At 41.1% G+C, this 14,830-nt stretch overlaps 2 protein-coding genes across 2 annotated transcripts; both read right to left on the reverse strand.

Moving 5' to 3' along the window:
• Nucleotides 1-738: 738 nt before the first annotated feature.
• On the reverse strand, nt 739-5,183 carry LOC139539353 (galanin receptor 2a). The gene is made up of 5 exons (XM_071342164.1): nt 5,160-5,183; nt 2,461-2,669; nt 1,649-1,943; nt 1,209-1,396; nt 739-1,101 (listed from the first exon to the last, which is right to left on the reverse strand). The coding sequence occupies exons 1-5, from the start codon at nt 5,181-5,183 to the stop codon at nt 873-875; spliced, it is 945 nt and encodes a 314-aa protein (XP_071198265.1). The 3' UTR covers nt 739-872.
• Nucleotides 5,184-6,440: 1,257 nt separating this feature from the next.
• LOC139539354 (parathyroid hormone-related protein-like) lies at nt 6,441-13,847 on the reverse strand. The gene is made up of 3 exons (XM_071342165.1): nt 13,719-13,847; nt 8,134-8,279; nt 6,441-7,018 (listed from the first exon to the last, which is right to left on the reverse strand). The coding sequence occupies exons 1-3, from the start codon at nt 13,845-13,847 to the stop codon at nt 6,562-6,564; spliced, it is 732 nt and encodes a 243-aa protein (XP_071198266.1). The 3' UTR covers nt 6,441-6,561.
• Nucleotides 13,848-14,830: the final 983 nt, after the last annotated feature.

Here is a 14,830-nt window from a genome sequence, read left to right on the forward strand (position 1 = left end):
TTAGACGCCAAACCAACAACAGTTGTTACTAATAACATAAATTGTTAATGTACGGTGTAAAATGTGGATTTTATGATGTAATGTCAACTTTTTACATTTCTATCCCGGGACCATTCAATTTTCAACTCACCCACAGCAATTCTCCATAAATCTGCTATGGGTTACCCAGAATCCCATACCTTTATCACAGAGTGTGTTAGACAATGTAAACACACTAAGCTACCAGGAGGTGGCATAATACCCATTTTTATGCAGGAATTTAACAATGTAATACACTGTTACACTAGCTGGGGAATTCAATAGTCTGGTCCCAGATCTCGTTGTGTTCGAAAAGTAATTTCAGCATAAAAAACATCTGAAAATCAATCATAAAATTCATTGAAATGTTTTTTGGGGAAAAAGTTTTAATTCATTAATCTAATTAATGTTTAAAAAAATCCCTGATTGTTTGAACACAATGGAATTTCAATTCAATTTTTTTTTATGTCCTTAATGACAAAGTACAAAATGTCAGACAACAGACAATACAACAATTTTAACATTAAAACAATAACATTTTACTCCCTTTTTATCCTGCAATACAGTACATTTCAATCTGTTCCGGCAAGAATGAAACACAAGAAGAAGAAGCGGAAAGTAACTGTACAAACTAAAATAAACAGATCGGTAAAACACCAACACAAAAAGACTGCATCAGGAACCTCACCGATGAATGTGAGCTAATGTACTGCACTGCAATGTAATGTGCTGCATTCATATTCAGACTGTATCAACATCATGCAATAATACGCACACAATATTTCGTCCTGGGTGGCGAGATTAGGCTTTCCACCATGTCAAAGCAAAGCCAGCTCCCCTCGTGACCAGTGTGTCTACATAGTCTCTGTAGTGATGCTGACAACCTGCGGCTGCACCCTATTCCTGTTGCAGTTAAACAACCAGGCACTCCTGCGGTGGCGGTACCTCTTGGACAGCAGCACATAGAGCACGGGGTTAACACAGGGATGGAGGTACTGGAGCACGGTGCAGATGAAGTAGAACATCTCCCAGGACTGGCCGTGGCGGTAGAGCCCAAGGTACACACACAGCTCCAGGATGTACCTAATAATGAAGACGAGTCAGGAGAAGGGGTATAAACTAGAAGAAGTGTTAGAATTTCCCTAACGTATACAATAAAGTCATCATCATCTTCATCATCATCATCATACCCGGGAAGCCAGCAGATGGAGAAGGTCCCGGCCGCCAGGAACACCATAAAGGAGGCTCGGCGTGTGTTGCGGGCACTGGCCACAGACATGACTGGGCTCTTGTGGAGGAAGCAGGCCAACCGGACGTAGTTGAAGGCGATCACCAGCATAGGGACGAAGTAATAGAGCATGAACTGGCTGAGGACCACCTGGTGGAGGAATGGCTGGATGAATGGACTAAAAATGTTGTGTTTTCTCACATTAATTGGACACCATTTTCTTTTAGCACATGAAATGTACAGACCTGGTTACTTCCAGTGACATTATTTTAACTAAACATAATACCTTTTGTTACACATTGTGTGCATCTCAAATGGCACCCTATTCCCTCTAGTACACCAGGTCAAAAGATGTGCCCTATATAGCAAACAGAGTACAATTTCAGACCAAGCCATTGTTACCTGATAGTGGTGTTCCTGTATGGTGGGCAGGCAGAATGTAAAATTACCCAAGCCGGGGCCCAGGCTCTCCTTGGTGGCGAAGATCCTCAGAGGCAGGCTGATGAAGAAGGCTGATGCCCAGACCAAGACGAACATCAGGACCACCAGGTCCATGGTAGGAGGGTGGTAGGGGTTGGTGATGATCATGGCGCGTGTCATGGACACGGCACACAGGCTGTAGGTGCTGGCTGCCAGAGAGAAGGCCAGAAAGAACTGGTACACCTTGCAGGAGGTGTCCCCCAGCGGCCACGAGTAGCTGAAGAAGAAGATCGGAGATGACGAAAGATTATTGTCACAGAGAGATGGTAATCCTGCTTCTGCTTTTATACCAAAGCCTCAGAAACAAACACAGTGCTCATATCCCACAAGATTGTTCTGTTTGTCAAACCTGGGTTTTGATCTGCTGACAACACTGCAGGTCCAGGGGCCACTCTAACCTCTCTGGCTATTGGCTAGGCTACCTGCCAGTTGAGTAAACTAGCACAACTGATTCAACTAGTCAAGGGTGTGATAATTAGACTACAAGGTGAATCAGGTGTGCTAGGTCTTTAATAGATTAAATACATGGCACAGATAGGGGTCCCCGAGAAGAGGTTTGCTACCTGACAACGGAGTGCAAGGTGAATGGTATCAGCACCAGGGTGAGGAAGTTTGCCAGGGCCATGCTCTAACCTCTAACCTACCTGACAGCAGAGTGCAAGGGGAAGGGGATGAGCAGCAGGGTGAGGAAGTCTGCCAGAGCCAGGATCTCTGATCTCTAACCTCTAACCTACCTGACGGCAGAGTGCAGAGTGAAGGGGATGAGCAGCAGGGTGAGGAAGTCTGCCAGAGCCATGCTGAGCAGCAGGATGTCCAGACAGTTCTTCCTCAGGGTGTTGTACTTGGCGAACAGAGAGAACACCAGTAGGTTGGCACAGAAACCGATGCCCAGGATCAACCCGCAGGTACAGGCAAAGATCAGGGAGAACGTGTTGGGGACAGCCTGTTGTGTGAGCAAAGATTTAGATATAATCTCAATCTCAAAACGGTTAGATAATCTCAGTTATTAGAAACGTTTCAATATAGTTTAATTTATATCAAATTTGCCAATCCACTTTTTATCAGTGGAGGCTCTTTAGGGGAGGAAGGGGAGGACCGTCCTAGTCAGGGAATTTCATAAAAATACAAATAGTGTCACCAAATAACTGATTAAAACACACTGTTTTGCAATGAAGGTCTACAGTAGCCTCAACAACACCCTCTAGGGTAGCACCATGGTGTAGCCTGGAGGACAGCTATTTTCCATCCTCCTCTGGGTACATTGACTTCAATACAAAAACCTAGGAGGCTCATGGTTTTCACCCCTTTCATAGACTTACACAGTAATTATGGTGACCTCCGGAGAACGTCCTCAAAACTCTTGCAATATGAACTGAGCACATCCAATAAAAGAATCAGAGACTGAATCATGTACTGAAAGCATAAACTACAGCTAGCTAGCACTGCAGTGCATGATGTGTGGTGAGTAGCTGACTCAATGAGAGAGAAAGACAATAGTTGAACCATTTTGAACAATTAAGGAGAACCAGCAGAGAGAGCGAGAGAGAAAGAGCTAACTATTTTCTTAGTTTACCTTTCACTTAGCTAATGCAGCTAATTTAGCCTACTCAACAACCTGACTCAGAGAGGAATGCTATTTATGTTAGCTAGCTAGTTAGCTGGCTAAGGCTATCCAACACTGCAACTCTTCCAACTGTTAAACTGCTTGCTGTACACTGTACTCCGTGATTCTACACATGGATTGGATTGTGGGTTTACTAACTCGTTAGTTCTAGTTTGTTGACTATAACGTTAATACGGTGACATCGAAGTAGGCTGTGTAGTGGTTAGCGGTTATGATATGAAGGTTTGGCTTGGAGGTTTTTGCGCCTGGTCACAGACTGCTGTTATGTTTTGCTCTGAAGCCTACAAGTGAAGGGGAAAGGTGAGAGGAGGACAGCGCGTAGATGCGAGAAAGGAATTATACAACGTGCAAAGTGATGATGCTGTTTATGAAAGTGAACTGTGTGTGCGGGTGGTCAGGGGTGTATTTATTTAGCCGATTCTGTTGCAAAACGTTTCTTCAACGGAAGCAAACAGAATGAAACGGGGAGGGACTTACCTGAATTTGTCCAATAGAAACTCTTGTTTTTCTTTTTGGACAAATGATTACACCCCAGATCAGCTAGATGCAGGCAAGAGTGAGCAAGGCGCTATTGGATCACGTTGATTACTTCAATTTGTCTTCGGCCTGTGCATTATAAACTTTCATTTGTAGGCTAGGTTGATGTTACATTAAGCTGGGTGGATGGAATATGATTGACAGTAATAGAAATAAGGCCATACCATACATTTTTTTTTGTCCTAATATTAAACGGCATTACCGCCACTGAGTTTTATATACATTTACATTACATACATATACATCAAGCTTCATCTAGATTTTATAACCACAAATAGCTAACACAATTATTATTATAGCGTTATTATTGTATTTAAAAAGTGTACCTACTACTGGACTACAACTGACTTGCTCTGCTTTTTAGCCCTGTGTGTTACTTACCATACTCTTGGGTTATTGAGTGAAGTATTATCATGTGTACCAAGATAAACAGAAGTATTCTCCGTCATGGGTAAATCCGTAAGCCATTCTTTGAATTTTAGAGTATCCCCATAATGAAAACTGTTAAAGGTGTCTTGCATGTGAAGTCTATGACTCTTAGTTTTTGTTTGCTATGGAGAATGGCAAACATCACTCACTCAGGTCCAATTGATTCTGGTTGGATGAGTTTAAAGGGAGAGTACTCACATCTGACTCTGAATTTAGCACAGTTACAGTTTTTGAAGGACTGAGGTGTATGGCTATGTTCATTCATGTTGTCTGTGTTGTGTTGTATCTTATAGTTTTCTAGAGAATGTGTTTTTGGCAAATCCAATGGTTATTATTATGTAATGTACATACAGTAGCTTCTGAATGGAAGTGTGTGGGTTTATTACAAGAAGTGAAAAACCTGTCACAGACCTTTTCTGACCTTTCATATGAGTAAAACGTAGACATTAGAGAAAGAGAATCCATATTTTATTGGTGTGTGTTCTGTGATGGTTTCCATACAGTATGTGTTATGTTCAGCATATTTAACCTCCATGCAAACAGACCCTACTCTCAAAATAAAACGTTCCACTTTCCTTTCCGTGTATTGTTTTCCGTTGATTGTCTCCCACCCTCTCCCTCCCCTCTCTCTCTCTCCCCCCTCTCTCTCAGTGAGTTATTAATGCCTTTTCCATTGTTACATTGATTTCTTCAGCACAGTAGTGTGGAACGCCAGTCTTCTGATGGGGTCTTTATCAGGCCATTCCACTGTGTTTATGACTCTGGCTCTGGCTAATGGCCTCAGTACCGGCTCTTAGGACAGGATGTAGCTACAGTACTGACGCTGCTGCCTGGTGCATTTACTCTCTCCCCTCCCAGCAGGTCCATAGTGTCTTACCCAAATGGCACCCTATTCCCTACATAGTGCACTAATTTTGATCAAAAGTAGTGCACTATATATATATATATATATATATAAAAAAAGTAGTGCACTATATAGGGAATAGGGTGCCATTTGGGACACGTCCATTCAGTCAGAGACTGTTAAAACACACCACATGGTCCTCTAGTGTGACTTTAACAACCTTATAAGGTATTTTGTTCATGCTGAATAGTCAACAAATAGGCTATATTGATGACTTTCTCATTGGTGGTAGGCTACAGTGACTCATTGGGGCAATAATTGAATTTATATAAGAAAATGGTATGGTACAGTATTTCATTGGACCTACATCGTCTGTAGAGAGAACACAAAGTATTCATGAAGCTTTAATTGTTAGATTTTTTTGTTGTTGTTGAAATGATGGTGCTCTCAGTGCAAGTGCTTAAACTTGCACTTGCACTGAGAGCACCATAATTGGAGAGAGGGAGTTTGATGGAACAATCCAATGACATACAAGTCAATGAGATGATGGGCAATAGTATAAATGGAAGAAAACAAAATAAATACTAATAAAAATGAAGCATTTATCAACAGGAAGGAAGGAACATTTTTCACAACAAAAATCAACCACAAAGGAGAACACTTATGTATCTTAACAAAAACATAAGGATATCACCATTATATCTAAAGTGCATTATATTGTTATTATAAAATGACCGAAAGTCAGCAGCACCGTAATACATTCACAAAAATAAATACACAGTTCAAATGAAATAAATTATGGTAGAAATATTTGTTATGGATGCTAACTACAGATAAAAAAAAATATTCACAAGAGCCACCAAGCATTAAAAATAATAATCCTCCCTAATTTTGTGAATTTAAGTATGTATAGTTAACAAATGTTTTATGCGTAACGTTTACCGCGTAGCCTGCGCTCTACTTTACATACGGGCATCTGGTTGGATGAGTGTGTGATCAGCCCCTGAAAGGCACCTGTCGTACATCGTTTTCTTACTAATTAAAGGATAATAAAGGAGAAGGAGTAAAGCATAGTTTGTCATTTGACATATCTCAAGATCTGCATATTATTCACCTAATAAATACGAATACAAAAGTAATATGTGTTATTATAAAGTATGAAAACACCTCTGATCTCTGGATATATAAAAGTACTTTATAGCAAGGCAAAAGAAAAAAGAAAAAGCAGCTGATTAAAACAAGAAAGGCAAAGAACAATGTCCACTATGGTATGGGGAGACTGTTTCAGTCATTTGGTTGAGAGTCTTTGAGATCTCAATCAGTCCTGCTGGAACTTCTCTGTCTGTCAGAGTTATTTGTTCAGCACCGCCCAAAGGCTACATGATGTGGTCTGTCTGTCTGTCACCCAATATCTAGCGTCCTCTGTGGCTCCCTATGTGTCTCCCATGTCATGACAATGGTTGTGTCGCGAGCCCGCCGCCTCCTCTTCTCGCTCTCCCTCCGTCTCCCTCTCTCTCCCTTCACCTTCTTTTTCCTCTTGGTGGACACCTTCAGCGGCTGGTCCTTGTAGGCCACAGACTTGTTGGTCTCCTGGGGGAGGTTGCCCACCTCCCCTCCCAGCTGGAAACTCAGAGGGAGGTTCTTGGTCCCTCCGGGGGGTTTGGGGGGGCGTAGGGCGCTCCCGCTGAAGGTGATGTGGCCCCCGTTGGCGTTGTTCCTACTCTGGGGAGGCGGGGCTCGCTCGCTGTCGGCTGTGTGGACTTTATCGAGCAGCCCCTGGAGCCAAAGGCGTCTCTTGAACTCTTCCAGAGACCGGCCCTTGTCGTGCATCAACTGGGCGTGGCTCACTGACCTCCTCCTGAAGGGGGGAGAGGAGAAGGAGATTGTCAATGAGCGTTTAAACTGGACTCACTCTCTTTGTAAGAGTAGATGGTAAAGAAAAATTTTATCTTTCTGCCACACCGCATCAGGAGCTCCATAGTGGTGCAGAGCCTGTGGCCAAGCGGTAACACAGGCTCTTTTCATTAAAAAACACAACAACCTTTAACTACTCTTTAAGAGAGTAGTCCACCACTATCCTCTCCTGATCTATCTCCAAACAACCTATCACTTTCTCGTACAGTCTCGTACAGTATAAACCGACAGTATAGTGACCGACTAAACCTACTTGTGAGGTGTTGATAGTTGAATGACAGCCAAGGTCATGTTCCAGTAGATCTCAGTAGGTGGCAGCATAAACAAAGACATGTAGTGCCTGGGAGAGCTCAAGGCTATCCATGTTACTGTATGAATGCTGTGTGAAGTCATCTGACCACCACAAAATGTACAGGAGAAACATAAGCTAACAAGCCACATATTCAACCACAAAGCATGTCACCTGGGCCACAAAAGTCAATCAAAACCTTGCCATGCACAGGGCTGAGTTTGACAGATGTTTTGTAGGTGTAATGCAAATCTATGTTCTTTATTAAAGGCGAACAATGTTTTACACGAGAAAACACAAATGGATGCTGGTCAAAAATATGTACAATTGACCCATTTTTGCTTGGTTTATTCTATATAATTTCAGCATAAAACTAAATGTAACATAACTACAAAACTTAGTACTGTAGTATGTAGTTTTATCTGTAGTTACTTTTGATTTTAGGTTATCATTATTTCTACCATTGACATCTATTTCTACATCGATACCACGGTATACTTTTCCGAATATCTAGACCTCTTTTCTCAAATCATCAAACAGCAGATTGAGCAAACTGTGTACTGTATACTGTAAATCAACCTTAGATGTGATTCAAGTGATCATGGTTTACATGTTACCTTTGATTGATATACTGCCATCATGACCAGCCTTTTCCGGTGCTATTCAACATTCAACAGTGGAAAACCATGATGCTATACCAAATGGTTTCTTAGTTGGTGCATAAAACCATTTTTTTTTGTGTGTGTCTTGACTATTCAACATAGACTTACATTCTGTTAGTGAGAGCATCGATGGGTCTTCCGTAGAGAGGCACCGGGGAGCACAGCAGGAAGACAACTAGACTCAACTGCTGGAACATGCCTCTGGAACACAGCATTCTGGAACAGTAACTCTGGAACACCCAACAGACAACGTTCTGTCATTCATTGTATCGCCATTCGCCAGGAACTATGTACATAGCATGGTTTATTAATAATGTTTTAATTGAAAATGACCACCTGCAAACTTGCATTGAAAACAACAATAAAAACATTGAAATGGAAGATGCAATGCCTATTTCATTGAGATCTAATACATTGAAGATACACACATTGAAGAACAAGGTTTAATGAGGTACTGTAGGTGGTACAGTAGGTCCTCGGAGGTTTGCAGCTTACCTTACTGCCACTTATCTAGTGGTTTTACTTGGCAGCATAGATACAGTTGCTGACAAACTCGACTACTTTCTGAGCCCCCTTTGATTCCTTTCGCCTGACATAATTTGTATCTACTGAACAAGACCACCTGGTTATACTGAAATACCAAGAAAAATACTGAAATATCAACAACAGAAATATCGTGCAAGTAAAGAATCCATCGAAGCACAGAGATAGGCTTTTCTGGTACTTCCAAATACACATCAAATACACACAATACAAAAATACTTACATGAAGTAGATTCCCAAAACAAGTTATCCACAAAAAGGTTTGGTTTAAGTCCACAAATTCCCCAAAAGAGATATCTTTCAAACTTTCCAAGATCCCAAAAAGAGATCTCTACAATATACATAAAAAGATCAAACTCACATTTATTCTGCCAAATTCTATTTGGTTCAGAGTCAGACTTTAAAAAATCTGTCTGTCCATTAGCGAGAGACAAGAGGGTAACATGGGGAAACCCCCTTGAGACAGGTCCAGCCAGAGATCTCCCGATACCGCATGTATATTTAGTTAGTTATTTATCTCAAATCCCAATGAAAAAGGAATAGGGAATATGAAGCCAAATGTGAGGCACAGACTGCAGCACTTCAGCTTCTCTTATGCTGATAACTCCTGTAACAATCTTGTGAAGTGCTCTCCTGCAGCATCATGTCTGTAAGGCTCGAGCAGGAGCAGAGGAGGTGAGAAAGTGTGAAGCATGCTGCTGCATTGCCTGACCACTCAAAGCGACCGTGTGTGTGAGCGTGTGTATGTGAGAGTGCTCCTCAGTGTATAAAGCTGCAAACACTGCCCTTGCCCCTGCCCATCTCGGTCCAGACCTCCTGACACCCCCGTACACAGACACACACACACTCACTCTCACTTTCTCTCACATACACACACTCTACCACACACACAAACAGACCAGAACTGACAAGAAGGTGGCGATCGTGCAACACTCGTAACAAAGAATAGAAGATATTAACAGCAGAAGAGTTCATTGGTGTAATTGTGTTATATGACAGCATTATGGCATTTTAAAAAGGTGGACTTCAAAACTCTTGTCATCTCTGTCCCTTATTATCTAAATAGTTGGCTAAATAGTTGGTAACCAGTATGTAATATAATGGATTCTGATGACACTGTTGCATTTGTTCATAGTGACATGTCATCTTATGATGTGATTAAAAAAGGCAGGTATCAGGTGCAACAACAGAAGCCCCCATGCGGGAGCCCCCCTTGGCTTCCGAGGTAAACAAACAGGCCTCAGGCCCTCACCACCGTCCCCTGGGAACATGACCGTAACCTCAGAGAAACACAACCACACACTACATCTGACTACAGGCCTTTATGTCAGTAAACCAGACTGCCCCATAATGGTCACAGTGGCCAAGGAGGTATCTTGTCTTTATTCCGTAGAGTAGACCACAAGGTTGGGGTCAATTCTATTTCAATTCAGAGAGTTTCAGTTTGTGTCCTGAATCGACTGAGTTGAAATGGAATTGACCCCTAACCAAGACTCAAGATCCTAGGACAACACTCTTAGAAAAAGGGGTTCCAAAAGGGTGTCCCCATAGAATAACCCTTTTTGGTTCTAGGTATAACGGTAGAACTCTATAAAGGTAGAACTCTTTTGGGATCCATGTAGACCCTCCGTGGAAAGTTCTACCTGGAACCAAAAGCGGTTAGTCAAAGGGTTCTCCTGTGAGAAAAGCAGAATAAACCCTTTTGGCAATTTTGTCGAAAAGTGTATGATAAATGTAGAAATCCAGGTATTTCTCAGTCAGAAATTTGTTGAAATCTGTTACAGGTTTTTGCTAGATGTCAGGTCTGCTACAAAGACAGCATTGATCAGAAACTTGTAAAGGCTCAGTGAACTCGGCATCCAAATATTGCAATCATTCAATCAGTTTTATTACGGCATGAACACAAGTATATAAATATATTATATAGATAAAATATACAGACGTTATAAATCGCTGTAGTATATTTTACCAGATGAAAATAGAATAGTATACATTCGAGCTCAGCAAGTTCCAAATATATTGCTAGTCACACATATAAAACATAGCATCAAATATGTCAACATGCAGCCTGATATTGCCCAAAATCTGGATTTTATAACATGTTCATGTATAAAACTCATAAACCTGAATTTTGTAAGTGCTTTAGCTAAGTGAACATTAGTAAAAAGAAACACACGAGGGTATGTACCCGGTGGGTGGTGGATTACTTAATACATTTTACAAGCAACCAATTCAGCAAGGGGTCCTACTAAAAAGTAAGTAAAATTGGGGACAGAACAGGATTATGTTAAAGTAGGACTCCACTCCCATCCTCCCCAAAAATCAACTTGCTATAGTTTCCAACTGGTCTGCCTCCCCAACCCTAACTAATAACACTTTCACATTCGGTAGGAAAAAATACCTCATTTGATTCCATTCTGTAAAGTCCAACTTTTACCTGCAAAAAATATGAAAAAAATCTTCCCATTTCCTGGCAGACTCAGACCAGCATGCAGAATCCGAGCCAGGAAAGCTGCTTTTGATTCAGGCTAAATTGCTCGCTCAACACAGAACATCATTAGGTAGCTGTACGTTCTTCATCCTACAGTTCTTGAACAACACTTTTTCTTCCCACTTTTACACTCACCCACGTACAGTTCAGACGGGAACACATACACAAACACACTTCTCTCACCCTATTCAAAATAATGATATTCATTTTACTTCTGTGCTTTTCCAAAACAGCTCATACCCCATGTTGAAGCCAAAGTAACAACCTAATTTTATTCATCACTAATCCAGACGTCATCATTTTTATTTTGGGACCTGCTCTAATCTGGAATATAGTTGTATACTTTCTCTGCACTGTCCTATATTTGGAGCACACATTGTATCCTAAATCCTAGCTTTGCTCATTGTATGCGTTCTGTATTCTACCTTCTGTTGTTGAACTTTAACCAGATACATTTGCGAGCTCCATATCTTTTCATTGTGTCTCCTCGTCTGACTGACTGAAGAACAAAGCGGTTCTTCTTCTTCTTCTTCTTCACATATACAGTAGGTTTGCATGTCAGTTTGTCTTTAAAAAAAGCTAAAGATTACACTCATTCACAATGTTTAATGCATGTTTAATCTAACCACTGTGTACATAGAGGTTATGGTGTGTTGATTAAGGTTAATTTATGGTTTGGTCTGTGCTTCAATAGCTTGCCATTTATATGCATATTAACTCTTGGTTTGTTAGTTTGGAAAACCTTAATGTGAAAAATGGGTTTTGCAGAGGACTTTTACTTTACTTTCCCTCTCAGTGGTCTCTCAGAAATAAATTATAGGCAACTATAACTTAGTTCATTTGAGGTATGCTGCTGTACTGTACAATGTCTCACTATGGCAGTAAGAATAACGTTTTGCTGCCCCTGCTCTACAAATCATTCACACCCATCAATCTTAGCTTTCAACTGGCAAAATCTTTTTTTTTTATCTAAAAGAAATGTCTGTACTGTATTCCCCCTTGGCCTCTTGCAACTGCCCTCTATTCCAACCCTTCAACAACTTTGTAATTATATCGCCACATGTTTATCCTGAAACATTGTGGTACCTAATCTATAAAATACTTTCTAACATATGGATTAAATCTGAAGTGGATATCAAAATGAGAATAAAAATCTTACTTTGACATGTTTCAACATTCCCTGACAGCATTTCAGTGGAAACAGCAATGTCTTTATGTTCTTTCTCTTCCTCTTCTAACAAAACCAACTCAAAAAAATCTAGTAGACAATGAACTTTACGTACTGTAATAGGAACAACTATTCTGTCCATACTTTCGCTACTACATGACAAGAGTTTATCTGAGTTTTAGGGAAAGAATATTTGAACATATTCCAAGATACTGTAGCACTTTGACAATTATTTCTCGATCTCACACACACACACACACACACACACACACACACACACACACACACACACACACACACACACACACACACACACACACACATACACACACACACACACACACACACACACACACACAAATTATTTTTGGTACGATCGATATAACATCCACAGAATGTCATTCATTTCAGTGTGTTTTACCTAAAATTACAACAGGTTACAATACACAATGGGTTGGCTTGGCAGTCCAGGACGTCAAAAGCAGGTCACTCTTCTAGTCTCACTCTGAAGCTCTGAAAGCCTTACATCCTGAACATTACCTAATGCCTGTTCAGGGTTACCATAACATGGGCTGCGTCCCAAATGGCACTATGTTTCCTATACTTTATAATGTTCTATACATGCACTGTACGTCTACGGACTACACATGTACAGTGCATTCGAAAGTATTCAGACTCCTTGACTTTTTCCACATTTTGTTACGTTAAAGCCTTATTCTAAAATGGATTAAATCGTTTTCCCCCCTCATCAATCTACACACAATACCCCATAATGACTAAGCAAAAACAGGTTTTTAGACATTTTTACAAATTTATTACGAATAAAAAATGGAAATATCACATTTACATAAGTATTCAGACCCTTTACTCAGTACTTTGATGAAGCACTTTTAGCAGCGATTACAGCCTCAAGTCTTCTTGGGTATGACACTACAAGCTTGGCATACCTGTATTTGGGGAGTTTCTTCCATTCTTCTCTGTAGATCCTCTCAGGCTCTGTCCGGTTGGATGGGGAGCATCGCTGCACAGCTATTTTCAGGTCTCTCCAGAGATCGGGTTCAAGTCCGGGCTCTGGCTGGGCCACTCAAGGACATTCAGAGACTTGTCCTGAAGCCACTCCTGTGTTGTCTTGGCTGTGTGCTTAGGGTTGTTGTCCTGCTGGAACGTGAACCTTCTCCCCAGTCTGAGGTCCTGAGCACTCTGGAGCAGGTTTTCATCAAAGATCTCTCTGTACTTTGCTTCGTTCATCTTTCCCTTGATCCTGACTAGTCTCACAGTCCCTACCGCTGAAAAGCATTCTCACAGCATGATGCTGCCACCACCATGCTTCACCGTAGGGATGGTGCCAGGTTTCCTCCAGACGTGACGTTTGGCATTCAGGCCAACGAGTTCAATCTTGGTTTCATCAGACCAGAGAATCTTGTTTCTCATGGTCTGAGAGTCTTGAGGTGCCTTTGGAAAACTCCAAGCGGGCTGTCATGTGCCTTTTACTGAGGAGGGGCTTCCATCTGCCCACTCCACCATAAAGGCCTGATTGGTCGAGTGCTGAGAGATGGTTGTCCTTCTGGAATGTTCTCCCATCTCCACAGAGGAACTCTGGAGCTCTGTCAGAGTGACCATCGGGGTTCTTGGTCACCTCCCTGACCAAGGCCCTTCTCCCCCCGATTGCTCAGTTTGGCCAGGCGGCTAGCTCTAGGAAGAGTCTTGGTGGTTACAAACTTCTTCCTTTAATCATCATTTAAGAATGATGGAGGACACAGGATGCACCTGAACTCAATTTCGAATCTCATAACAAACTGTCTGAATACTAATATAAATAAGGTATCTGTTTTTTGTTTTTTTATCAACTAGAAAACATTTCTAAAAACCTGTTTTCGCTTTGTCCTTATGGGGTATTGTGTATAGATTGATGAGGGAAAAAAATAATTTAATAAATTTTTGAATAAAGCTGTAACGTAAAAAAAGGGTGTGGAAAAAGGGAAGGGGTCTAAATACTTTACAAATGCACTGTATATGGAATAGGGTGCCATTTGGTTCGCAGCCATGCACTCCTCTGTAACTCATTCTACTGATCTGCAGTAGCTGGGCATGGGTTTTGTGGTTTCTCATTTATGTCTTTGCTATTTGATGTATAAATTATCAGTTGTATGTAAGGCAATACTCTGGGGCCGATTTCTCATTTCTAGCTTCTAGGTGAATTTGTTTTACGTTGTCGTAAATGTCAGGCTATTGGAGACAGTAAGCCGAGGAGGTCTTAGTAGGACAAAAGCATGTTGTTCAGAATCAGACCAGTGTAGAGCACAGGCAGCACAAGCAGGTACATTATATACATATCTGCCATGGGACATTTCGCCTGTTAAAGGTTTGGTTAAGAAAGAGTAGGCTATTTACTGTAGTTAAGATACAATTATTCCTGCCTGGAATACTCTTTCTCTCTTCTTCTATGATTCATAGGCTTAAAATATTTTTGGTTTTACCTTTAAATTAAATAGTATCAATAGAATGACATTGTAGGCTAAAATTGTATTGTTCACCCTATCATGTCTTCAAAAAGCACTGATCCACCCATGCATTTTTGCAGAGAAACCTCTTTGTAGTTGGTA

Source organism: Salvelinus alpinus, chromosome 15 (genome assembly GCF_045679555.1).
Source record: "Salvelinus alpinus chromosome 15, SLU_Salpinus.1, whole genome shotgun sequence".
NCBI lineage: Eukaryota > Metazoa > Chordata > Actinopteri > Salmoniformes > Salmonidae > Salvelinus > Salvelinus alpinus.

Bases quoted from the DNA above. Each gene is read 5' to 3' on its own strand.
- LOC139539353 (XM_071342164.1), bottom strand. From the start codon at position 5,183: ATGGACCTGCTGGGAGGGGAGAGA. The intron at 1,944-2,460 runs GTAGGTTAGAGG...CTTCTTCTTCAG, and splicing joins ACTCTGCACTCTGCCGTCAG to CTACTCGTGGCCGCTGGGGG. The intron at 1,397-1,648 runs GTAACAATGGCT...TTCCTCCACCAG, and splicing joins TACAGGAACACCACTATCAG to GTGGTCCTCAGCCAGTTCAT.
- LOC139539354 (XM_071342165.1), bottom strand. From the start codon at position 13,847: ATGGTCACTCTGACAGAGCTCCAGAGTTCCTCTGTGGAGATGGGAGAA. The intron at 8,280-13,718 runs GTAAAAGGCACA...AATGAATGACAG, and splicing joins CAGATGGAAGCCCCTCCTCA to AACGTTGTCTGTTGGGTGTT. The intron at 7,019-8,133 runs GTAAGTCTATGT...TCCCCCCTTCAG, and splicing joins GATGCTCTCACTAACAGAAT to GAGGAGGTCAGTGAGCCACG.